The following is a 23,594-nucleotide window of genomic DNA, read 5'->3' on the forward strand; positions in this document are numbered from 1 at the left end:
GTCGCTCATCGCGGCAAGGCAGAGTCTTGACTCTGAGCCAGACAATGGGTGCATGTCAAGCTACAAAGGGGTACTGTGCCCATTGGTGAGAGGCAAGGGCTTGGCCTCTCCACCCTCAAGGCGGCGCCGCTTCCAGTACCCTCCCCTGCCCGCCACGTCCTTGCTTGACCGGCTGCAACGGTGTGGGTCTGCCTAGCATTACAGGGGAAGGATAGCACGCACACACAATCGAGAAGGGAGCAAGCAAACATCCCAAAAACGCGAAATCCAGTTAAAAATACGAACAGGCAGGCGCTGCAAGGAAGCAGCACGTTGCAAGCCGTGGGAGGGTGATCGGACAGAGCCGGGAGCGGGTGGGCAAACAGGTGTCAGCACAGGTGTGGTGGTCAAAAGCGCTCACATGGGGCAAGAAGGTGAGGGAATCGACAGCAGCAAGAAACAAGCTGTGATTGGGGATCCTGGAACAGTAGCTACATCACATCATTCGCGGGCACCCTCAAGAAGGGCCTCTTCATTTGTTGCATCTGCTAGAAGGCTTGCTGGCACCGCGCTGCACCAGACGCCGCCGTTGTTGGCAGCAGCAGCGGGCGCCGCACGGCCTGGCAGGCCCCACAGCAGCCGCCGTCGCGGGGGCTGCGATGCTGCAGGCTATGTGCCGGCACCTCACATCAGCAGGGCGGACTCCACGATCAGGCGGGTGACGACATAGGGGTCCAGATTGGAGGCAGGGCGGCGATCCTCGTAGTAGCCGCACTTCTCCACAGGCACCATGCGGCCGACGCGGATGGAGCAGCCGCGGTTGGCCACACCCCACGAGAAGTCGTCCATGCTGCTGGTCTCGTGCTTGCCTGCGGGAGGCACAGGGTGGGAGGCGCTGAGTGCCACTACTCGCTGGGCATGCTTGGGTGCGCACAGGCACGACTGCATTCCAAGCAACGAACTGCAGGACAGCATGCCCGTTCCAGCTGCTACCGCCCAGCCCAGGCAGCCCAGCCCAGCACCACCCACCGGTGAGGCGGCGCTCGTTGCCCTCGCCGTATGCCGCAATGTGCACCGCGTGCCGCTTGCCCAGCTTGGCAATCTGGTCCTGGATGGCCTGCCAGCCGGTGCCGGCTGCGCGGGTGGCCTTGGAGGAGAAGTTGGTGTGGCCGCCGGCGCCGTTCCAGTCGCCCGCAACGGGCTTGGGGTCAAAGGTGACCTCAATGTTGTACAGCTCTGCAGGCGGGGACATGAAGCCAGGGAGAGAGGGAGAGCGTTAGCGACGGGGTCAGACTCGAGTGCTGGTGCCCAATGTTTGTGGAGGGAGGGCCCAGAGGCTCGTTTCACTCACCTGCCAGGCGGTACATGATGTAGCGCGACATCCACAGGTCGTCGCCCATCTTGATGCCGGTGCAGGGGCCCACCTGCAGGTGAAGGAAAGGCAGGCAGAGGCAGGAGTCAGCCGCGTGCCATTGAGCCACCAGGCCTGGGGCAGGTGGAGCAATGCCACGTGCACAGTGCACCGCTTGCTGCGTCCCGCACCTGGTACTCCCACTGCGCGGGCATGACCTCTGCGTTCACGCCGCTGATGAGGACGCCAGCATACATGCAGGCCTTGAGGTGGCTCTCAATCAGCTCACGGCCGATGGCAGCGCCAGAGCCAGCTGCATTTGGGAGGGGGTGGGAGGCGGGCACAGACGGCAAGTCAGAAGAGTGACCAGGAGAGCGCACGTCAGGCAGGCAGGCGCAGGCAGGCTGAGAAGCGAGACGCACCGGCGCAGTAATAGGGGCCCTGGGGGCCGGGGAAGCCGTTGGTGGGCCAGCCCAGGGGCCACTTGGTGCGTGCGTTCAGCAGGGTGTACTCCTGCTCAATGCCGAACCAGGGCTCCTCGTCCTTCACCTTCTCCATCACCTGCAAAAGAGGGCAGAAGGTGGTTGGGTGAGCAGAAGGCACAAAAACAGAGGAGCAGCAGCAGCAGAGCTTGGACCTGTCTCCGCCGCAGCGGAGGCTGCAGCGGCTGTGCACCTCGGCGCAGGCGGCGCGGGTGTTGGTGGGGAGGGGCTTGATGGAGGAGACGGAGCCGTCAGGGTTGACGCGGGGCGGCTCGTAGGTGTCGCACATGACGATGATGTTGTCGCCGCCGCGGAAGGGGTCCTTGTAGATGGTGCGGGGCACAATGTAGACCTCAGAATCGTCGCCGGGGGCCTGCAGGACGCGGCGGGGTGAGGGAGGGAAGGTGTCAGGTTGGCAGGTTTGGAATGGCGGCGGCGGCACCGCTGGCGGCGGGCGATCGCGGGATCGCCGCACCTGGCCGCAGGAGGAGCCGTCGTAGTTCCAAGCGGGCAGGTCCTCGGGCTTGGTGGGCACCTTGGTCAACACCCTGGTCTTGGAGCGCTGCAATGGCAGTGGGCAACATAGACCATCACTCTTCCGCCGTGCCCTGGGCGCCCCCACCACCCTACAGGCGCCAGGGGCGCGATGGGAGGGGCCCTGCTGCGCGGCCAGGGCAGGCGGCGGCGGCTAGGGCATTCGCCGCACGGCCTTTACTCACCATGTCAGCGCCGGTGCCGCCGAATCCACACATACCTGCGGCACCAGGAGGCCAGCAGGGACTCAGCGGCGGGCGATGGCCCCCCCGGCGGGCGGTTGGGCTGGGTAGGGCTTCCCCAAGCCCTACCCAGCCTGATCCTCCCACCGCCGGCTGCACTCACTCGGCGATGACGCTGCCATTCTGGTCCAGGTCCTTGAAGCGGTTGTCCCAGAGCGAGCCATCCAACAACTGCTCCTCCTTGCCTGTCGTCCCGAAGCACGGCGGCAGGGTGTAGGGTTCGCTGCTGGGAGACATGGTGGTTCAGTTGTGACAACAAAGGTCCAAAATTGGCAGCAGAGGTGGCGCGATGGGGACAGGAGTTGGGTTGATGAGGTGGGCTCCTCATGTGAAAGCGTGCACGCCATGCCAGCGTGCGGGGCCACCCCTACTCTCTGACCCACAGGCTGCCATATGGGAAATGGAGGCCAGGGAGGCATTGGACGCGCCACCAACTCGTCTGCAGGGCCGGAGAGGCTGTCTGGCAACCCAGGGCCGCATTCGCTGCTTCTCTACGCCGCTGCCGCCATGCCGATCGTCCCGCCGCCATTTAGAGGCCAGGATGTGGGACCATCCCATCCTCACTGTCAATTACAAGCACGGAGTAAGCATAGCCTTGATCACTGACGGGGATCCATGGCCTGGCGGTCAGGAAAAGGGCCAACAGCAGCGCAGTTGCACCCAGCACCTCCCGCTCAACTTGCCGGTTGCCAGGTGTAGACGGCCCTGCCTTGCAATCGCTCAGCCTGGGTGAACATGCGCCGCTGCACTGCGCTGCATGCTGGGTGAACAGCAACATGCGCCGCTGCGCTGCGCTGCATGCTGTTGCAGGTGTCCCGTTTCCATGAGTGTCACACAGAAATGGCTTGGCCAAGTTGCAAGGGCGGCGGTGGTGCTGGGGCTGCATGGGCTGCTGAATTGCTTCCCAACAGCAGCTGAGCCAGCAAGAATACAGAGGCTTTCAAAGAGGTTCCAAGCTGCAGGCTGCTCCACTAGACCCGCTCAGTCCCATGGCCATCGCCGCAGTCTGTAGCTCCGCACCGCCCATAGCGCACCGCAGCAGGGGATGTCATCACCCCGCATTTCGCTCTCGGGACCGCTTCTGCCGCACCGGGGACCGCCTCGCTGTTGAGCAGTGTGGCAGAGCCCTCCATTTCGGCGGCACAAAGAAGCCCACATGGCGCTGCGGTATGCGCTGCAGCGCAGTGCCGCGGCAGAGGCGCTGCTCGTCAGTGCTAGCGCCCAGGCTCGCACCTTGTCTACATTGCCCGCCACCCACGGCCCAGGCCATGAGTGAGTGAGACAGCCTGTTGCTGGTTCTGCTGCTTCCCTGCAAAGCTGCCGTTCTTACGGTAAGACCACGGCATGTCGATACCACCCTCAATGATCCCCAGGCGGGAGCTGCAGGGGGGCGGGTACTGCCACCCAGCGGCCGTGGGCTGCACTGCCGCCTCTCACCAGGCTGCCTGTCTGCTGACCCTGGGTCATGATGCAGTCATGACGAGAACAGCCACTCCCGCCCCACCACCCCCTGGGTGCGGAGCGTGATCAGCGGCGTGGACCTCATGCGGGATGCGCGGGTGAGGACCACACGGCGTGGGGCAGGCTCCTGCCACACATGGATCTGGCGCGGCCTGAAGAGTGCATCTCCTGCTGTGCCCACACATGTCACCTGGATGCCTGACTGGCCCTGCTGGCTCCTTGCGGCTTGCTCTGCAGTATAACAAGGGCCTGGCCTTCAGCCAGCTGGAGCGTGACCGCCTGTACCTGCGCGGCCTGCTGCCGCCGGCGGTGCTTTCCCAGGAGGTGCAGGCGGAGCGGGTGATGACCAACATCCGCAGGTAGGTGGGCAGGAGGCGCACGGGTGGGTGGGAGGGGAGGAAACGTGTAAACAAAGCTGGCAGGAGGAAGGGCGCAGCTGCCCCTCCATCCTTGACGTTCCTGCACCGCTTTCTTGCCACCCTGTTTGCCGGCAGCAAGGGGACGGAGGTGGACAAGCACACCTACCTCATGTCGCTCCAAGAGCGGAACGAGCGACTGTTCTACTATGTGCTCAGCGAGGTGCGGCTGGGACGCGGGCAGGCATGGCGGGTGGTGGTTCCACGGCAGCCAGAAAAGACTGTCTGCCCTTGGCACTTGATAATTTGTTGCAAGCTTCTTGATGTGTGCCCGATGGGATACATCCTCTGCCTGCCTCATGCCTGCAGCACATTGAAGAGTTGCTGCCGCTCATGTCCCAGCCCACCATCGGCAAGTACTGCCAGGGCTACAGCCTCATGTTCCGCAGGTGTGTTGCGGCGGCGTGTTGCCAGCACTGCCCAGGATGCGCACCCCAAGCAAACCTCGCCTTCAGCTTATTCTGACCTTGCTTGACACAGCCAAGCTGTGCCAGTTGTGCTGTCCCACCCTCAGCACAAACCCCCAACCCACTCCAAAGCCCCACTGCCCCACTGCACCTGCAGCCTGCCACGTGCCATGTACCTTGGGCTGGAGGACAAGGGCTCCATCTTCTCCATCCTCAAGAACTGGCCGGAGCGGCGCGTCAAAGCCATCTGCCTCACAGACGGCCAGCGTATGGGGAACCTGGGTGACCTGGGCGTGCAGGTGTGGGGGAAGGGGACGCCTGGAAGTCGCCTGAGGCTGCAACACTGCGAGCCACAACTTGTCCAGCCACAACTGCGCACGGTCAATTGTGAAGGCGATCTATCTGAGTCTGGCGACTACGGAACACCCCTCCCTGTGCAGGCCATCGGCGTGCCCATCTCCCGCCTGGCGCTCTACACCGCCTGCGGAGGAATCGTCCCCTCTGCCTGCCTCCCCATCACGCTCGACGTCGGCACCGACAACGAGAGCCTGCTGCAGGTAGGATTGGGGCTCCCATGCTTTGTCTCCCCCTTGCGACATTACCGTTGCACATAACTGCCCTCCCTCGCCATGTCCACTCGCGCACCCATGCGCACACTAATGTTCTGCCTTCTTTACCGGCAGGACCCGATCTATGTGGGCGGCAAGCACCGGCGGGTGCGGGGCGAGGCCTACTTCGAGCTGGTGGATGAGCTGCTGACCGCGGTACGGCGGCGGTATGGTACTTCGGGTGAGAGGCAGCGATCGCAGTGGTGCGCTGTGCTGCGCCTGTCTGCGGCTCCCTTGCAGAATAGCAGCTGGCCACCAGCAGCATAATCAACATGCCCCTTTCTCACCCACACTCGGTGCTCAACCTGCCCCGCCTTGCAGTGATGATCGACTGCGCGGGCATGGACTTTGAGACGCAGACCAAGCTGATCAACACCTACCGCGGCACCTTCCCTATGTACTCAGACTCAGGTGGGTTGTGCTGGGGCTGAGCTGCCTCGCTGAGCTGACTGATGCAAGAAGGCAGGTGCTTGCGCACCTTGCACTCTTGTTCAGGCACTCTCCACTCAGGGCGACACATGTGCAGTGGTGTCGGATGTGCCCGTGCTGAAGCTGGCCCACCCCCGTGCCGCTCTGCAGTGTTTGGCCTGCCCACGGCGGTGCTGGCTACCGTGTATGCGGCGCTACCCGCCACCGGAGGCTCCCTGGCCGACCAGCGCTTCATGCTGGTGGGTGGCTGCTGGCGGGACAGCGGGATATTGCTGGCTAAAGCTGGTGACTCAGGGGTGCACGCAGCCTCCCCTTCTGCTGCACCTTGGTTCCCACCAAGCTGCGCCTGCCCCAAGATGCGCAGGTAGGGGAGAGTCCGCGCTTGACCGCCATTGCGGAGCTTCTGGAGGAGGCGGTGCAGCGGGAGCAGGGGCGGGGCACAGTGCTGGAGGCGCGCAAGAACATTTTCGTGGTGGATAAGCAGGTGCGGGGAGGGTGGTACAGGCGGTACAGGCAGGCAGTACACTTGGCCCTGCTAACAGTGTGGGTGAGTGGGTGTAACTGCACTGCAAGACGATGGCCCATGGGGACTGGAAGGCAACGATAGGGTGGCGATGCTCACGGCTAGTTTGACTCCTGCCAGACTCCATGCCTGCCCGCCTGGCTGCAGGGCCTGGTGGTGCGTGACCGGTGGGATGCGGAGCAGCTGGAGGACCACAAGCTGCCGTATGCACAGGAGCGCCCCGCCATTGACAGCCTGCTGGACGCGGTGAAGCAGATCCAGCCCACCGTGCTCATCGGGCTGTCTGACAAAGAGCCGCCGCACGCATTCACAAAAGAGGTGCATCGGCGAGTCGAATGCACGGCTTGCTGCACACTGCCAGCTGGCCGGCATGGCAGGAATAAGCCTTTTAGGGTGCAGCCGCACTTTGGGCCGAACAGCCAGGGCCCGCTCCACTCCCTCCTGCCACACCCATGCAGGTGTGCGAGGCGATGGCGGCGGGCACGGAGCGGCCCATCATCCTGCCCCTGTCCCGCATCTCTGCAGCAGGCCAGCTGGAGGCGAGCGAGGTGACGGCGGCTGACGCGCTGGCCTGGACGCGCGGCCGCGCGCTGTTTGCCGACAAGCTCACCAGCGGCCCGGTGGAGGTCCCCGGCGGAGAGACGCGCCAGCTGCGCGCCATAGACACCACATACATCTTTCCGGGTCAGTGTTCTGTGAGGTCACGGGGGGGGGGGCTGGGCGGGCTGGAGGCAACACATACCTGCTTCCGACCGCGCCACGGCTGCGTTCCTGCCTGCCTTCCTGCCCGTTCCTGTGCTGCCGCGCCATGCGCCTACGCACCCCTTCTCTCCTCCTCTGCACCCTCGGTGCAGGCCTGGCGCTGGGGCTGATGATGTCCCGCAGCACGCGCGTGCGGGAGGACATGGTGATTGAGGCGGCAAAGGCGCTGGCGCGTGACGTCAGCGATGCAGATCGCGCTGCCGGCTCGCTGATGCCACCCGTGCCAGCCCTGCGCGACGTGGCAGGTGGGAGGGCGGGCGGGCTGCATGGTGTGGCTGCCAAGGGGCGTGGCATCATTGCTGCCGCCGTCCGCCAGCTCACGCACAAAGCTGGATGGTGCGGCAGCGCTGCGCGTTCTGTCCATGCCTGCACGTGCCTGCTAGCTTGGCTGCCACGTCGCTTGCCTGGCGCCTCTCTCTTGCAATGCAGCGCGCGTGGCGGCGGCGGTGAGCCACAAGGCATACAACGCTGGGGTGGCCACTGAGCTGCCCAGGCCGCACGACCTGCTGGACAAGGCGCTCGGCTGGATGTACAACCCTCGGTACAGGAGGTACAGATGAGGGCCTGGGTTGACCCAAGCAGGGCATTATCTGGGGCAGGCCGTGCGGCTGGTATCTTTGTCACTATAACTCTGTCGCCACGTAAGCGATGGAGCCCCATCCAGTTTTTATTGCGCGCTGCAAATTTTGCATCCCCTTTAATTCATTTAGTGCCTGCCTGCTTGGCCGTGTAACTAAGCTTGTGATTGCAAGTGTTGCACATTATGGCGGCCAGAGATGGAGCCTGGGTGCGTGCAGTACAGCATTTGATAACTACAAAAGATCCACTTGATGGGAATGATGAGATATGAGCACAGTCGACGCGGTGATACAAGTGCCGCGGCGGCAGATCCAGAGCGGGAACAGATAGAGCAAGCAGTGCAGCAGCACATCTGAAGGGCTAATGCGATCATCATGAAGGGCAAGGAAAGTGTCAGGGAAAACAACGGATGAGGTGCAAAAGCATCACCAAAAGAGCTGAGCAAGCTGGCCGCCAATCGGTTGAGTGCGTGCAGTGCAGTCACGTAAGTAAGAGAAGGTAGCACACAAGGGTTCCCAGGCGGCTGCAATCACAACAGCTGGAGGCAGGTTTGAGAGAGATGAGGGCTTGGGCCGCTACATGCAAGCGTGGCGCCGTTACTGCTCCCGCGTGCGAGGCCTGGTGGGCGTTGGGTACCGCTGGCACACCTCCGTCAAGACTGGGAGCGTCATAAAGGAGATGACATCTGCGGATGCGGCAGGCAGAGAGCAGCAGCATAGGCAAGGCGCAGCAGGCAAGGACTGGTTAAATCCATGCTCACAGCACGGCTGTCCCGATTGCTTGTGCCAAGTGCTGGCCCGACGGCACAAATCCCGGGCCGAACGACGCACAGATGCCCTGCGCACTGCAGCGCCTCCTTCCCCGGCACCTGGGTTGCGATGCACTAGCGCCATCCACTCCTCGGGGTTGATCACCCCATCCTTGGTCAGGTCCATCTCGTTGAACGTCTACAGATGGACAGCAGGGCAGCGGCGGCAGTTAGGCAGGCGAGGCGAGGAGGGCGAGCAGACGATGGGCCTTGGCATGGGATGAAGAAGCGAGCAGCCAGGACAGGCAGGCAGGCAACAAAGTATGGGCATCACAGCCCTGGCTCCCAGCCAAGGCAGGCTTTCCGCAACATCCCATCTCAGCCTCAGCTGTCCTGGCCGCAGCACAACCGCACCAAAACAACAAAAAAGGGGCAAACAAAAAACCCTGCCCCGGCAGCGCCCTCATACACACCTGGTCCACAATTTCGTCCAGCGCCTGTTCATCCAGGTCCACGTCAGGGTTGTCGGCCATGAGCGCCACCAGGAAGCGCTTGAGCTCCACGCGCTCGATACGCCCGTTGCCGCCAATGTCATAAATGCGGAAGGCAACTGGCGCAGGGATGGGCAACAGGGTTGGAGGAGGGGCAAGCTGGCAGCAGCAGCAGCAGGAGGGAGCACGTAGCGCGAGGATCAGCAGATGCAGCAGCGACAACTCCCTGCTATCATGCCCGGCTCTGCACCCCCGCCCCATCCGGTCCCCGCCCAGCCACCCCCCCCCACTCACACTTGGCCTTCTCGGGCAACGGCGCCTTGGGGTGGAACACCGACAGGCTGCGCACAAACTCGCCAAACTCGATCACGCTGTTCTGCTTGATGTCGAACAGCTCAAACACGCGCTCCGCAAACAGGTTGTCTTTGTTGGCCTTGAACAGCGCCCACATGAACTCGTCCTTGTGGATCAGGTTGTCCTTGTGCAGCTCGTTGGACAGCTTGCCGTACAGCTCGCGAAGCGCCTCAACTTCGCTGCGCGTGACTGCGGCGGGGCAGGCAGGGCATGCCCATGCAATGAGCGAGGCTGCAGCACCGCAGAGCACGGCCTCCCAGGGGCCCGCGAATGCAGAAGCGTTGGGATTCGGTTCATGCCCCTGGTATGTGGTTCATGCCTCAAGAAAGCAGGCATGACTATAGAGCACCAGGACAACACGCCTCGAGGCCAGCCACGAGTGGCGGCAGGCGGCGAGGCAGCAGGTGTGGCGGCGGCATGAGTTGTCGAGAGGATCCAAGCTGCACGGCCACCTTCCTTGCGTCATGCAGCACCCGACGGAGCCCTCCCCACTCACAGAAGGTCTCTTGCGCAAGCACTTCAGAGGAGTCAGGGTCCAAGTCTTGCACCTTGGGGCGCAGCCCACTGGCATTGGCCTTGGCCTCCACCTCAACCGCGGGTGTGCTGGCGCCGCAGCCCATCCTCACCGAGGGGTGCGCATACAGATTAGGGCTCGGCAGTAGGGAGGGAGGTTTGGGGGGAAGCAGGGGGCAATGGATTGAGGGAGTTACAAGGTGGGGGCAGCGGCAACAGGCGGTATATTGTCTGGGAGATGCCGTGCCCGGCACCGGCACTGTGGACAGGCTGGCGTGACTAGTGTGCTGCCATGGACAACAGGGGGCCTACACAAGGTCTTGCAGGCCTTGCACAGATCGACAGATGATGCTCCCATCCACCTGGGCGGCTGTGGTGACCCGCACCACTGGTCGCAGCATGTCGGGCACCGCCTGCAGCAGCAGCTTCTATGGTGAGAAGAGAGGGTGCATCGGATGATGCGCAATGGGCACTTGCCTTGTGGCTGAACTTTAATTGCTGCTGCCGCCACCCGCCGCCTGCTCGCACCGCCCACACACGTAGGCCCCCCTGCTCTTCCCTGCAGGCACGGCGGTCTATGTGTCAGAGGCGCGTGACGGGGACATACTGCGGCAGCTGGAGAGCGTGGCACGCCAGGCGCCAGGCGCCTGCCTGGCCAACCTGTTTACTGACGAGCCCTACAACCGAACCAACTTCACGCTGGTGGGGCGCTCGGTGCCGGCGCTGGCAGCGGCGGCCTCTACCCTGGCACGCGCAGCGCTGGCACTGCTGGACCTGCGGCAGCACGCTGCCACCCATCCCCGCCTGGGATGCGTGGACCACATCTCCTGCCACCCGCTGCCGACGTCTGAAGCAGGGTCGGCGGCAGCTGCGGCAGCAGCAGCAGATGCTGGAGAGCTGCGGCAGCGGCAGCAGGACGAGGCGGGCGCGGCAGCGCTGGCTGTGGCGATTGCGAGTGAGCTGGGCAGCGGGCCGCAGGCGGTGCCAGTTTACACCTATGGCTGGGCTCACCAGCAGCGGCAGCCATTAGATGCAGTGCGGCGGCAGCTAGGCTACTTCCAGGGCTCTAGCTGGCATGGCGGCCTGCAAGCCCCAGCAGCCGAGGCTGCAGGGGCTGCTGATGCAGAACTGCAGCTGCCGCTGGCGCCGTGTTTTGGGCCGGCAGTGGTGCCTGCGCGCAGTGGCGTGTGCTGTGTGGGCGCTGGGAGATGGATAGTGAACTACAACGTGCTGCTGCTGACAGAAGACATGGTGGCAGCAAGGGCCGTGGCCCGCAGCGTGAGCGAGCGCGGCGGCGGCCTGGCAGCCGTGCAGGCAATGGCGCTGCGCCACTTGGGCGGCATCGAAGTGGCCTGCAACCTGCTGCAGCCTGCCACCACGCCGCCAGAGGCGGTGCTGGGCACAATACAGCGGCTGGCGGGGCAGAGAGGGCTGGCGGTGGGGCCCGCCTACCGCACCAACAAGGCGCCAGAGGAGCTGGTGGCGGCAGCGCTGGCGCTGGGCCTGTAGTTTGGGTGGGTGTCAGAGGTTGTACAAATCGATGTGGCTGTCAATTCAAGCATCCCTTCCTTTTTCGATGGCCAAAAGTGATGGAGTAGGAGTCTCCAGAGCGCATGCTGCTGCATACTCACCCGACCCAGTGCTGCATAGAGTGCTGCATGCCGGCAGTGCAGGGTAGGCCTGGGTGTAACCATACGGGTTAGTATGCTACGTTAGCATACTAATCAGTTACTATGGCATAGAAGAATTTTGAGGGTGGTTACTACGCTTTGGGAGAGGGTTCATACGGCACAGTAACCGCGGGCGGGGACGGTATAGTAACGGCGGCGTGGGGACAGCGCACCCGCCAATCGGGGTCACTCTAAGCCTGGAGGGACTAGAAAAAATCCTCATACATGCTCCAGAGCTCCCAGGGTGCAATTGTCAATGGGAAACGCATCTAGCACCATAAACTGGAACATGCTGCCTGCATTTCATGCCGCCAGCGCCGCTCTAACGCGCCGCTCTAATGCATACATATGGCATAGTACGGGTTAGCGGGGTTCTGGGTGGGTTACTGTTTTGTCTAACGGTGAAATAACCAAGTATGCTAACCATGGTTATTTGACCCATACTACGGCATAGAGAAAATGAGGGGGCAGGGTTACACCCAGGCCTAGTGCAGGGCCAGTCAGAGAACTCTGCCCTCCGGCTATCCCGCATCGGATTTGGTGCTCGCATAGCTTCTCAACACCCTTGATTGCCGCGGAACGGGCTTGACTCGACGGATGTCCTGTTCCTGGCCAACCCTCACAAGCGCAGCAGGCACAGCAGGAGCTCACGAGAGGCATTGGGGCATAGGGAGGGGAGACGTGCACCCCAGCTGACTACAGGCGGCCGAAGGGAAATCAAAGCTCAATTTTCGCGTGCGCCCATCGCCCGTCCTCCCTTGCACCTCCTACTTCGGTCTGCAAGCCGCTCCTACAGGAAGAATGCCTTCCCTCAGGCTCCCGGCCTTCCCTGCGCGGATTTGGAACTTCCCAGGAGGTAGGAATGGCACCGCTCCTGTGAAACCATTGGGGGTGCAGAGAGCAATGTTCAGCATCATTGCAAGCGCTCCACCACCATGCCAACACTGCCTTTTTTCTCACCCAAATCACAATGAAATCGTGCGCTGTCGGTCTAAAAGGAAGGGGGACTCGGGGTTGGGTGCGAACAAAACGGGCGCCCAGTCCGCCCCAGTCAGCCGCCCCACTCCGCGTTGCCAGCGGGCCCCCCGCCCGCCCTGGCGCCGATGCCCCGCCCCCCCTGGCGGTCATCTGACTTGTCCCCTCCTTCCTCCCTCCCCTTGGTACTGCAGCCTACGTGGTTATTTTTGCAACGCAAGTAGCGGCGACCGTGGTGCATGGCCCAGCAAGCAGCTGCATGGCCGGGGTGTGCATGGCGCAGCCCCCCACTGAGGCTAGCCCTACACCATGTGCGCAGCATGTGCGAGTGCTGAGACCCCTGTCCCCGTGGCCTCCCTTCCTGTGCCTGCAGTGGCGTCTCCTGCAGTGCCTGCCTGTACACCTGCTACCATTACATCAAGAACAGCCCCGATTTTGCGTGAGTCGCTGCGCTGGTGCTGTTTGGTCATGACCAGCAGTTTCCAATTCATCCATGTGCCTGCTGCAAGCAGGCACTCGCCTGCTGCCGACCTTTGCTCAAATATGATCGCGATGTGTTTGTTGCGTGCATGCAAGCTCAACCTGTTTGCCCCGCCGCGGCGGCCGGTCGCAGGTGGCGGGAGGAGATGCGCAAGGATGAGGACCAGCAGAACTACTATCTGAAGGAGCGCGCCAAGCAGAGCTACGACTCGAGCTTGTTCCGCAAGCTCGCCATGCTGCGCGACCGCTCGGTGAGTTGGGGGGAGCTGTGGCGCCGCTCAGCATGCGTTCCTCAACCGTTGCCCCCACATGCCGGCGCCCAAGACCCAGACCAACAGTTTGCTCGCCTCCCTGTGCCCGCCATGCAAGTGCAGATCCCTGGCGGCCCCAACGACAAGGACACCCGCATCTGGCGCATCTGAGACCTGCCTCTGCCGCGGCATGCGCATTCACCGCTTCCAATGAGCTTGCTGCGATACTGAGATGTGCGCCCTGAAGGCGTGCACCTCGCGTGCCGCTGTCAGTTAAATAGACGACTAGCCTGCCCCTTCATGCCGGCAGCTGACCAACCAGCGTGGGCAACGGCATGCATTTTTGTGTAGGTAGCTGACACCGTTCAATGCTGCTTTTCATCCTGCCCACTCTGCACCTGTACTACCGCTCTTTTTGCTTGCTCCTCCCTCCCGCATTGCTGTTTCATGTCCGCTTGTTCCCTGTGCTTCTGTGCAACCAACTGAGTTGGCTGGCGGCACTCCGCCGCCCAGCCAGGTGAGTCTGGGTTGTGGGGCAGTGTGCTCTCCAGCATCATGTTGCTGCTTCAGAGTAGTGGCAGATAATCCAGCATTGGATGTGTCCTTCAAACCAACCACTGGCGTTGCCTCTCTCCTACGGGGAGGTGTGTTGGTTTGCCCACTGGCAGCCAGGTTTGCTTGCTGCATGGATCAGACGCAAGGTCTAGAGCAAGAAATCGCACAGTAAAACCGCTGCAAGCGCGGTGGCAACTTGCACAGCTCTGTGCTGCTGTGCCTGCGGGGATACACGTCTCCCCGCAGAGTCACGCGGCCTACTAATGGACTTGCAACCGGCTCTCGCCACACTTCAGCGCTCTGTCCTTCCTGCCCGTCCTCTCGCTCCCAGACTTAGGGTTGACTGCACGTCCCTCCTCTCGTCACCCCCCTACTTCGTCGTCCCCCTCTACCCGAGAGCTCGGCAAGTCACCCTACCGGAAACGCAAGCCTTGCTAACCAGATCCAGCCTCAACCAGCCCCCTGCAACAAACCATGCCCGCCATCCCGCCACTGTATCTCCCGGCCCGGGTTTGGAACTTCCCAGGAGGTAAGCATCCTGACGGAGGAGCCCAGCGATTCCCGTGGAAGCGCCTGCAAGTTGGGGTTGGGGTGGGCACAGCTACCCCCGCTCGCCGCCCATCCCGTGCCGCCGCCCATCTGCCCCTTTGCCAACCAGATGGTTTTGCTTTCTGCCTCCCTCCCTGCTGCTGCAGCCTACGTGGTTCTTTTTGCAACGTAAGCAGCTGCATGTGTCCGGGTGCATGGCGCGGCCCCCGCCACTGTCACAGTCCCACGCCGTGCAGCATGCGTGCCGCCAATACCTCCCTTCCCTGGCCCCCCGGCTGTGCCCGCAGTGGCGTCTCCTGCTCCGCGGCCATCTACACCACCTACCACTACCTGAAGGAGAGCCCTGACGTCGAGTAAGTGGTCCCGTGCGCTCACCTTCCTCCCGAGCAGCCATTTGTATCCAGGGCCACTTCCCTTATCGCTGCTCTCGGCTGCCTCTTGCGCAGGTGGCGGTCAGAGATGCGCCAGGATGAGCTGAAGACCAACGCGTACACCACCTACCGCGCCAAGGAACACGTGAGCAACAGCTTCTTCCGCTGGGTTGCCAACCTGCGCGACCGCACGGTGAGTTACTCTGGGGACACAGTTCACGTCTGTTCTACACTTGCCTGCCTTGGTGTCGCACTTGCTGTTGCACAACTGCCCGGCCCATTCAGCTGGAGAATTCTCCACAGAGCATGATGTGCACCCCCTGCCCTGCACTCTGCAGGTCCCCGGCGGCCCCAACGACAAGGACACCCGCATCTGGCGCGTCTGAGCGCACCATTGTTGTGGCCCTCGGTTGCCACAGCTGTGGCCATTGGCTGCTTGGTTGTGCCCCCCCACCTCCTCTGGGCCTGAGGCCCACGGCTGGTGTGAACGGCCACCGCAGCACCACCTTTTTCACGCTTCAATCTGATACACATTTGCTCTGCTGTCATGACACGACGGAAGCAACCTCTCTGGTTTTCCTCGCCCTGGTCAACCTCCCCCGTGTGGCTGTACCACCAGGGCCCTCCCTCGCTACCCTCTCTTGTACCCACTCAACCCCGTATGCACAGTTGTGCGCTTGCTTGACTTTACAAAATGTGTAGAATCAAACACCAAAGCGCGTCCGTCCAGTCTCCTTTTGCGTCAGCGCCCGGGGTGGGACATTCGCCTGCCTGCTCGCTCAGCGGGCAAACACCATCTTCAGTGCGCCCCACACACCGCTGTGGGTCAGCCCTGCGATCACCTTGGCGACGCCCAGCGGGAGCGGCGCGTACTGGGCTGGTAGCGGGTGGGCGGCGGAGAGGAAAGGGGTGCGCACCACGGCTTTCTGGGTGTGGTCGAACATGTCTGCACACACACACACAGGGTGTGCGGCAGGTTGTTCCGTGCTGGGGTGCCGAAACAGGGGGCTTGCAGCCTGCAAGCACCCCACTTACAGCAGTTGTGGATGGCACCCAGCCCGGAGCCGATGTCGGCAATGGTCTGCTCACCGCCAAACGCGCCCCAGTGGCTCTGCGGCATGCGGCAGGTGTGTGTGCCAGCTCAATGGGGTGTGGAGCAGGCAGCGGGTGTGTGTCTTGCTGGGTCTGGACGAGCGCTAAGGCACGCCTAGGAAAAGGCGGCTGCCAGCCCGCCCACCAGCTGCTGTCCTGACTCACCGCGGCAGGGAGGAAGCCCATGGCGCTCCAGGCGTTGACCGACACGCTGCCATAGCGCAGGCCGTCCAGCGCGCGCTGCACCGCGGCGCCGTGGGCCGCCTCGGTGGTCGGGTCAACCAGCAGGGAGCAGGACAGGCTGCCCCACAGGTCCTCGTTGGCCGCCCGCACCGCCTGTTCCAGGAAGGCCTCAACCAGGCTGCCCTCACCGTCCACTGCCATCTGCACAAAGCAGGCATGCGCGTGGCGGGGCCAGTATGGGACAGAAGGGAGCGCATGGGAGCGACGGGGCAGGCAGCGCGGGCAGGCTGCGTGGGCAACTGGTGCGGTCTGGCAGTGTGGCCTGCCCAGCGTGCACAGCAGCGGCACCCGGACCTTAACAAAGGTTAATGTTGGTGCGAAGGGTTCCACCCTGAAGGCGTACTCGCTCTTTGCATCTGCCGGGTAGGCGGGCAGCTCGTTGACCAGGTAGGGCAGCGGCTCGCCGCAGGCAGCGCCTGGGTCCGCCGGCGGGGCGTGGATGGCCTGCATGTAATGGAGGGCGGGGACATGGGCAGGGGATGAGCAGGGACAGGTTTTCACAATGTGGACCGAGAAGCGGTACAAGCGACCCTCGCAGGGCCACGCCTGAAGTCTAATCTGCTCTGTTCCTGCCCTAAGCCCCTCCCTGCCACGTGTCGCCCACTTTTCCAGGCTGCTTGCCTGCGGGTAGGCATCCTTGAAGGCCTGGTAGCGCTGGCGGATGCCTGGGTAGTAGGGCGCCGGCAGCGGCAGCTGCCCAAGCTCCGCCTTCACGGCCGCCACAAACTGGTCTGCCTGGGCCCAGCCCTCCGCCATCAGGATGACCTTGGGGGCCAGGCAGTTGCAGGAGCAGTTGCTGGCCAGGGCTGTGGGGCAACGGCGGAGCGGGGAGGGGGGCATCTCGCAAATCCACGGTGCGCTGGTTCAGCAGCTGCCGCCAGCATCAGCCAGCCAGCAGGCAGGGGCAATACCTTCTGCCAGGGCTCGCGACTGGTGAGTGAGCTCCTTCTCACTCCACTCCCCCGGCACCACCAGCCAGGGCGTGACGCAGCCAAGCTCGCTGCTGATGGGGACCTGCAGGGCGACAGGAGAGAGAACATGCGTGTGTTGAGCATGTGTCATGTGCTACTGGGTGTGGGGTATGGGGGGTGGGGAGCGCCAACCGAGTGAAGCACAACCTCGCCTACATGGCTCCCAGGGTCGAGGTGCTGCAGAAGGGTACAGCACCTTGAGCAGCGGGTCGTTGTCGGCGCGGCGGCGGGCTTGCTCCGCCGGGTCGCTCCCCCAGACAATGGCATCATGAGTCGCGGTGCCGCCCGTCATGTGCACGCAGTCGGTGAGCGGGCTGTACAGCATGCGCTGGGTCACCTCCAGCGACGGGTTGGTGGAGCTGGCAAAGTAGCCGCGGCGGGCCAGCGGCTCAAGCACATAGTCGATGAACGGGGCGGCCGGCTGCAAGAGAGGGGCAGGTATGAAGTAAACAGGCAATGCGCTCCGGCAGGTTTGGGCACAGGAAGAGAGGTACTGTGGGCGTGGGCCGGCTGCCAACTGCAGCCAGCGGGTGTGCAGGCAGGCAGATGTGGCACGCCTTGCCTTCATGATGGGATGGTACTTCAAATGCACCACACACCCCTCCACGATGGCCATGTGAAGCGCATCAGACAGCGCCAGGTGGTGCTGGTTGCCTGAGCGGGCAAGCAGCGGCTAGGTCACTTGATCAGGTGCACCCATGCGAAGCGCAGGGTATGCACCCCGGGATGAAATGCAAGCAACGGCGGAGCGCACTGCCGCACCTGCGCCCAGCACAACGGCCAGCTTGCCGCTGTGGGGTTCGCGGTAGAAGTGGCCCTGCACACAAGCACACATATGCACACTGGACATGAGCAGGTGCCAACAGCACAACAACAGTATCCACCGCGAGCCCAACCCAAAAATGCCATGCCCGCCCAGCAGCAAGCACCCCACCTGCGTCTCTGGCTTGCCAGGCTGCAGGTAGAGCTTGACAGTGGCGCCGCCCAGCCCCAGCAGGCTGAGCTTGCTCTCCTTGAAGCCCTGGGGGAAGGCATCCACAATGGACTGGCCGTCCCTGGTGGTGGAGGGCGGGCGCGGCATGCAGCCGTACTTTTTGAGGTGCTCCAGGGAGCGGATGTAGCCATCCAGCTGCCCCGCCACGCACAAGACTGCAGGGGGCACGACGGAGCAGGCGCATTAGCAGCTGAGGTGAGTGGGGAATGCGCAGGCCTTTGCGAGGCCACACGACTCAGCACGTCAGCGGGCCAAGGGTGTTCAGGCGCAGGACCCCCCAGTTGCCACGCACCCGTCAGCATCACGTCGCTGGCCACCTGGCCGTCCCGCGTGGAGCAGCGGATGCCCGCGGTGGCGCGGCTCCACGGCAGCAGCTGCAGGCGGGAAGGTGGACACCAGGCGGGAGTCAGAGAGCGATACCAAACTTGATTTGGTGGGAGTCTATCGTTGTGCTGCAACAGGCTGCCTGAAATGCATCGTCCACTCTGCCCGACCTGATCCAGCAGCCTCGCCCGAATCTCCTGCAGCACGGAAATGCGCTCCTCGAGGGGCGCCGCCGCCCACGCCGCCTTCTTGGCGGCCAGCTGCTGCATTGCCACATCCACCTCCTCCAGCTCGGCAGGCGGGGGAGCAGCGGCGGGGGCAGGAGCTGCGACCGCGCTCTGCACAAAGGCAGCAGACACAGACGGGCCGTGGCGGCGGGTGACTAGGCGGTGGCGGGTTGTCCAGTAAGCGTCCCAGCAGCAGAGCTTGCGGGCGCCTGGTGCAAACGCCTTGGATCACAGCCTGGGGCTCACTAGGCGGCTGGTGCACACCATGGCTCGTTTCCGCTGGGAGTCGGAAATGCTTGAGGTGCCAATGCCACCGCCGCGGGGGCGTGCTACTAGTGCCCTGGTCCACTTGAGTCCAAAGAGGCTGGGTTGAGTGGTTGGAGGCTTGCCTTGGCGAACCGATCGTGCGGCGAGCGCCAGCATCAGCACTCACCGCCAGCAAGTGCTGAGAGTGCACAGGCTCTCGTGGAGGGAAGAGAGCGCGATTGGCGCTGTCAGAGGTACTGCACCCGCCGCTGGTGCAGTACATCCGCGCTGCCGACGGCGCGCTGCGCTTGGGCGCTAGGAGGTAGGGGCAGCAGAGCCACTCTCAGTAGGCTGAACAGATGGCGTTGTGTGGGCTTGTTTCTTTCAGACGAGTCCCAATACGGCTGGGTGCGCAGGCGGGAGGGCATCCAGTGCCCCAGCGAGCTCGCACACGATACCTTACACCATCGCAATCAAGAAAGAAGCATGTCACGATCAATTTCAACAAAACGCACATTGAGAACCATCACTTCCAGGAATAAACTGCAAGAAACTACCAAAAACTGGGTGAAGAAGTCCGCTCCGCTTGGCCAAAGGAGCACCGTGATGGACGATGGATGTTGGGTTTCAAATAAGTTAAGCCGAAAAACTGCCGCTCCCTGTCACATTGCCTATGCGTCCTCAGTCTCGCCCTCGCGGCGCTGCGAGGGAAGGTTGAGCATGGTGCGGGAGTCCACAGCAGTGCCAAATCCAGAGGCCACTGCCACCTTGGCAGCAGAGGGGTGACGAGGCGCGACGACGACATACGTCTCCTCCGCGTGGCCCACCCTGCAGCAAAAGAAATGCCGGGCCGGAGGGAAGGGAGGGTGGATGGGCAGGCGGTTTGTATGCGCACCAGATGAGGCCTGCATTCCCCGACAGGCTCTAATAGATGCTGCCACTGTTTTGCGACCTGCCCATTGCCTCCAACCAAACTGCCTGTGCCCCTCCATGCTTGCCTCTTCCTGGTATTCTCCACACGCAGCACAAAGCGCAGGCCGCCAAAGTTTGGATCCTCGGGAACCATGGGAGGCGCAAAGGGAGGCGCCACCAGGCTCACGTCGCACCTGCACAAGCGCGCAGGCCCAGCATGCGGGTGAGGGTATGGCAATCCCACGCTCGGACAACAACAAGCCACATGCATGCATGCTCCCTGAAGCAACATGTGCACACCAGTTGCGAGCAGCGATGAGCTTGTCGGTGCGGGGGTGATGCGGGTAGAAGGCCCTAACCATCTTTTGGCGCGTTTTGCCATCGACATTGGCTGCAGGCAAGGGGCGTGGCGGGGGCCAGTAAGCGCTCCCAGCTCAACCACACTCCCAGCTCACACCACACACCCCAGGCTCACATGCCCAGTTGGTCTTCATGAGCATCTTGACGATGCCGCCAGGTGGCGGCGCGTTGACAATGGCGCTGGACACAATCTGGGGCATGAACATAGGGTCGTCCCTGCAGGAGGAGGAGCCCCACAACCCAGCTCATGGGGGTACAGTTAAAGCTAGGTGTGCTACCCGGTCAGGCTTCTCCGAATTGTCAAGCAACAGTGCGGCATGTGTGGTTCAAGAGCACCAAGAGAAACAGCAACGTGGCACGGCCTGCGCACCCAATGTTCTTGTACTTGGGCCGGCTGTACAGGCGCCCCACGCCGCCAACATGCGCATCGCCTGCTCAGGGTGTCACAGCAACAGGCAGGGCACAGCAACCAGTTGGTGCAAACCATGTGCCGCCGGCATGGCATTGCAGCAAGCAGAAATGACGATTTGTGTGCTGCGGCAGATCAATCGTGCTGGGCGATGCGCACCCGACAGGATGCTGACGCGCAGGTGCTTGCTGGAGGCAAAATGCTGCAGCAGGTGGATGAACTGCAGCCGCTCCTCTGCAATGGGAGGGCAGGCATGACACAAAAGTATGATGCGGGCGTCTAGCCAGCATTCCCAGAAGCCAACTGGAGACATGAACCTGTCCAGCCAGGCTGCCCCATGCTTGCCTGAGTGTACATCCGCCACCCAGCCGTCCACCAGATCGTCCAGAATTTCAGGCTGGTCGAAATTGTCCATCAGGCCTGCAGACGGGACGAGTACAATTCAAGCATGTGCCATCCATTCATCAGCAGGCGGCCACACGGTGGCATGCCTAGCAGAGGATTGCGGCAGAAAATGGGCTGGCCTTGCCTGTGGTGCGCGCCATGCTGCGGAATGATTTCCAGCTCTTGCTCATGCTGCTGATGCACCCCAGGATGGACTCCGCAGCGGGGATCTGCATGCAAAGCGGGGCCGCAGCAGGTGAGGCATGGTGGTGCATGGGGCAGGCAGCCAGACGGCGGCCCTAGAGGCTTGCCTTGGGGAAGATGAGGGGGATGCCGGACAGCACCACCAGGTGCTGCGGGCCCGCGGGGAGGCTGTCCACAGTGCGCTTGAGCAAATCGTAGGTGGCCTGCAGGCAGCACAGCATGCACAGCGGGGCAGCAGTTCGACGCCAGGGAGATGAGCTGTAGTGGTTGCATCGGCAAGTTGGGTCAGGATCGCTCACCGGCGGCATGATTCGGTCCTTCTTGCGCTGGCTGCGCATGTCCATGCCAATGATCACCACCTGTGGGCCCATGAACTTCACATAGTGGAATTCCCTGTAGAGAACAGGTGGAGCGGGGAGGCGGGTCAGAAGGCAAGGAATAACACATCTTGGGTGGTGCAGCAGCACAAGCAAAAGAGCAGCGCGGGGCGTCCCCCTCCCAGAAACTCACGAGCCGTCGTTGGTCTGCGGGGCACAGGGACGGGCAGAGGGCCAGGCAGGAATAGTGTTGCAGCCGGCGCAACACATGGCGCTGGCTGTGCTTCAAGGGCCGGCACGCCCTGCATGCCAATTGCATTCCCCCAACACAACCCCCGCGGGCCCCACCCACTCACCAGGTACTCCTGCTTCTGTTTGTTGAAGTCGTCGGTGGTGTGCTGCTGGAACAGCAGGTAGAACTTGCGCGCCACGGCAAACAGGCCCTGCACACAACAGCTTGCGTGCATGTGCTGGTCCACAGGGTGTAGCGCAGCCTGGTTGGGAACAGGAAGTCAAACACGAGCCGGCAGCGGCCGCAGGCGGCGGGCGCCATCGGGCAGCGCTGATACGCACCTTGAAGACCTTGCAATCCTGTATGTCGGCGTCATATGAGCCGTAGCCATCCCAGATATCGTGGTCATCTGCAATCCAAGCAAAGCAAGTTTAGACCCCGTCCAACCACAACGAGACGGCTATGCTGTTGTTTATTTCCCGCCCACTCACCCCACATCATGACTTGCGGGATCTGGGCGTACGCGTCGCACACATCCCTCATGCAAAAGGCGGAGATGTAGTTGGAAATGTAGAAGGAAGTGGCCTCCGCCTCCATCTCCTCTGTCCAGTCAGCCGCCGCCTTGAACTCGCTGCAGTGGCAGGCACGCGGCGGGGGTAACTCAGGCACAGGTTGAGCCAAGTTCCGCAGGCAGGTTTCGCGCGCAAGCAGGATACAAGGCTGCGCGACTGCGCAGCAAACCCCAGGCGATGTCAGGCCGCCGCCGCCACACTCACTGATCCGGGTTCTCGCCCCAGGCCTGGAGCGAGGGCTGCTTGAACACCGGATCGTTGTACAGCTGGTCACCTGCGCGTGTCCATGACCAGGCAGGGCCAGGGATGAGCGGCCGCCAGCAGCCAGCATCGCAGCAGTGCACTGGCACCCATGCAGCCAAGGCTAGCCTAGCTGCTGCCGGCGAAGGTACTACCGCTGCCGCACCACCACGTGCCACACGCACCTCCGCCCACCACGCAGTGCAGCGGGAAGGCGCTGTGCAGCTTCAGCATGTCCTTCCACAGGTACGTCACCTGCGGTAGGGAGTGCGGCATGCAAGCATAGATAAAGGCAGCGCCAAGTGCAACACCAGCATACGATGGGCAGCACGAACGTCTGGCGGTAGCCGGCACGAGTGCTGCTGGCAGGGACGCTCACATCTTGGCGCTCTGGAGCGGTTGCAGGGATGCTGCCGGAGAAGCCGTTGCACGAGGTATACTGCAGAACAGGAAGCAAACCCCAAAGCCGACGAAGTGAGCAGACGACACAACCCTCAGCCTCCGTTGAAGCATGCACAGTTCTTGCCCACCAAAACAACACAAGCATACACGCGCCCCCTGCTCCCCTGGCCCCCAACACACGCACCCCCCAGTGCATGGGCTGGCCCACGGCGGGCAACCAGAACGAGTACGTCTTGGTGATGGTCGTGCCTGCACAGCCGCAGCAAAGCAACAGCCAATGAAACGCCGGCCACCGGTGCAGAACTCTCGAGCAGGCAGACATAGACACACGCCACAGGGCGGTTACAACTGCAGGCAGGCTAGGCCAGACGCTGCCAATGGCACCGGAAGCAGACGCCCAACCTGCGCTGACATTGTACTCGACAGGCCGCTGCCAAGGCGCCAGCTGCAGCTCGATCTCAAACCGCCAGAACGCCCATCCCAGGACACTCGCCAGCTGCGTGGGCTCCAGCTGATGCGACCCGCTGCCGCCTGCGGCACTGCCATCCGTCAGGGTGAGTGTTGGCTGAGGCGCGCCAGCCTGGTCGCCGTTGGCGCCCCCTCGCGTGAGAAAGAGCACCGAACCCGTCCACGACGAGTCACCGGCCCCCGTGCCGCCCTGGAAGCGTAGAAAGGGCCCTGCGGTGTTGCCAAACTCGGGGCTGCAGGAGGGATGGGACAAGCAAGGATTGTACG

At 63.0% G+C, this 23,594-nt stretch overlaps 8 protein-coding genes across 8 annotated transcripts in view; 2 read left to right on the forward strand and 6 right to left on the reverse strand.

Annotated features, from left to right (window-relative positions):
• Window positions 1–184: 184 nt before the first annotated feature.
• Window positions 185–2,825, reverse strand: CHLNCDRAFT_56005 (hypothetical protein; the record flags this gene model as incomplete). The annotated part of the gene is made up of 10 exons (XM_005850840.1): window positions 185–848; window positions 1,009–1,215; window positions 1,331–1,403; window positions 1,522–1,643; window positions 1,753–1,891; window positions 2,006–2,185; window positions 2,288–2,374; window positions 2,435–2,438; window positions 2,532–2,566; window positions 2,703–2,825. The coding sequence occupies 10 exons, from the start codon at window positions 2,823–2,825 to the stop codon at window positions 664–666; spliced, it is 1,155 nt and encodes a 384-aa protein (XP_005850902.1). The 3' UTR covers window positions 185–663.
• Window positions 2,826–3,744: 919 nt separating this feature from the next.
• CHLNCDRAFT_140591 (hypothetical protein) lies at window positions 3,745–7,754 on the forward strand (the record flags this gene model as incomplete). Its single annotated transcript, XM_005850561.1, has 15 exons — window positions 3,745–3,860; window positions 4,063–4,147; window positions 4,287–4,408; window positions 4,544–4,628; window positions 4,775–4,854; window positions 5,030–5,171; window positions 5,313–5,429; window positions 5,556–5,661; window positions 5,802–5,891; window positions 6,060–6,148; window positions 6,274–6,393; window positions 6,580–6,750; window positions 6,891–7,116; window positions 7,287–7,439; window positions 7,624–7,754. The coding sequence occupies 15 exons, from the start codon at window positions 3,745–3,747 to the stop codon at window positions 7,752–7,754; spliced, it is 1,833 nt and encodes a 610-aa protein (XP_005850623.1).
• Window positions 7,755–7,925: 171 nt separating this feature from the next.
• Window positions 7,926–10,072, reverse strand: CHLNCDRAFT_29817 (hypothetical protein). The gene is made up of 5 exons (XM_005850841.1): window positions 9,863–10,072; window positions 9,307–9,555; window positions 8,995–9,131; window positions 8,642–8,720; window positions 7,926–8,458 (listed from the first exon to the last, which is right to left on the reverse strand). The coding sequence occupies exons 1-5, from the start codon at window positions 9,984–9,986 to the stop codon at window positions 8,370–8,372; spliced, it is 678 nt and encodes a 225-aa protein (XP_005850903.1). The 5' UTR covers window positions 9,987–10,072; the 3' UTR covers window positions 7,926–8,369.
• Window positions 10,073–10,452: 380 nt separating this feature from the next.
• On the forward strand, window positions 10,453–11,361 carry CHLNCDRAFT_17265 (hypothetical protein; the record flags this gene model as incomplete). The annotated part of the gene is made up of 1 exon (XM_005850562.1): window positions 10,453–11,361. A coding segment is annotated over one exon (909 nt), but the record flags the coding sequence as incomplete, so codon positions are not given.
• Window positions 11,362–15,509: 4,148 nt separating this feature from the next.
• CHLNCDRAFT_140596 (hypothetical protein) lies at window positions 15,510–18,848 on the reverse strand (the record flags this gene model as incomplete). Its single annotated transcript, XM_005850842.1, has 13 exons — window positions 15,510–15,676; window positions 15,766–15,841; window positions 15,988–16,206; window positions 16,396–16,481; window positions 16,659–16,871; window positions 16,977–17,079; window positions 17,233–17,457; window positions 17,644–17,690; window positions 17,799–17,853; window positions 17,971–18,185; window positions 18,323–18,404; window positions 18,525–18,692; window positions 18,828–18,848. 13 exons carry the CDS (start codon window positions 18,846–18,848, stop codon window positions 15,510–15,512), a joined length of 1,677 nt encoding a protein of 558 aa, XP_005850904.1.
• Window positions 18,849–19,498: 650 nt separating this feature from the next.
• On the reverse strand, window positions 19,499–20,923 carry CHLNCDRAFT_140597 (hypothetical protein; the record flags this gene model as incomplete). Its single annotated transcript, XM_005850843.1, has 7 exons — window positions 19,499–19,594; window positions 19,846–19,933; window positions 20,040–20,130; window positions 20,215–20,315; window positions 20,470–20,530; window positions 20,668–20,740; window positions 20,864–20,923. 7 exons carry the CDS (start codon window positions 20,921–20,923, stop codon window positions 19,499–19,501), a joined length of 570 nt encoding a protein of 189 aa, XP_005850905.1.
• A 268-nt stretch (window positions 20,924–21,191) lies between these two features.
• On the reverse strand, window positions 21,192–21,467 carry CHLNCDRAFT_140598 (hypothetical protein; the record flags this gene model as incomplete). The annotated part of the gene is made up of 2 exons (XM_005850844.1): window positions 21,192–21,299; window positions 21,396–21,467. 2 exons carry the CDS (start codon window positions 21,465–21,467, stop codon window positions 21,192–21,194), a joined length of 180 nt encoding a protein of 59 aa, XP_005850906.1.
• A 135-nt stretch (window positions 21,468–21,602) lies between these two features.
• CHLNCDRAFT_140599 (hypothetical protein) overlaps window positions 21,603–23,594 on the reverse strand; it is a gene marked incomplete at both ends in the record, with an annotated part of 2,206 nt that continues 214 nt past the window's right edge. The window contains 9 exons of the mRNA XM_005850845.1: window positions 21,603–21,620; window positions 21,770–21,856; window positions 21,987–22,054; window positions 22,137–22,276; window positions 22,422–22,491; window positions 22,643–22,712; window positions 22,837–22,896; window positions 23,044–23,108; window positions 23,262–23,560. Of these exons, the coding sequence (XP_005850907.1) occupies window positions 21,603–21,620; window positions 21,770–21,856; window positions 21,987–22,054; window positions 22,137–22,276; window positions 22,422–22,491; window positions 22,643–22,712; window positions 22,837–22,896; window positions 23,044–23,108; window positions 23,262–23,560 (877 nt within the window). The remainder of the gene's footprint in view (window positions 21,621–21,769; window positions 21,857–21,986; window positions 22,055–22,136; window positions 22,277–22,421; window positions 22,492–22,642; window positions 22,713–22,836; window positions 22,897–23,043; window positions 23,109–23,261; window positions 23,561–23,594) is intronic.

This window comes from Chlorella variabilis (genome assembly GCF_000147415.1).
Source record: "Chlorella variabilis unplaced genomic scaffold CHLNCscaffold_3, whole genome shotgun sequence".
In the NCBI taxonomy this organism is placed as follows: domain Eukaryota; kingdom Viridiplantae; phylum Chlorophyta; class Trebouxiophyceae; order Chlorellales; family Chlorellaceae; genus Chlorella; species Chlorella variabilis.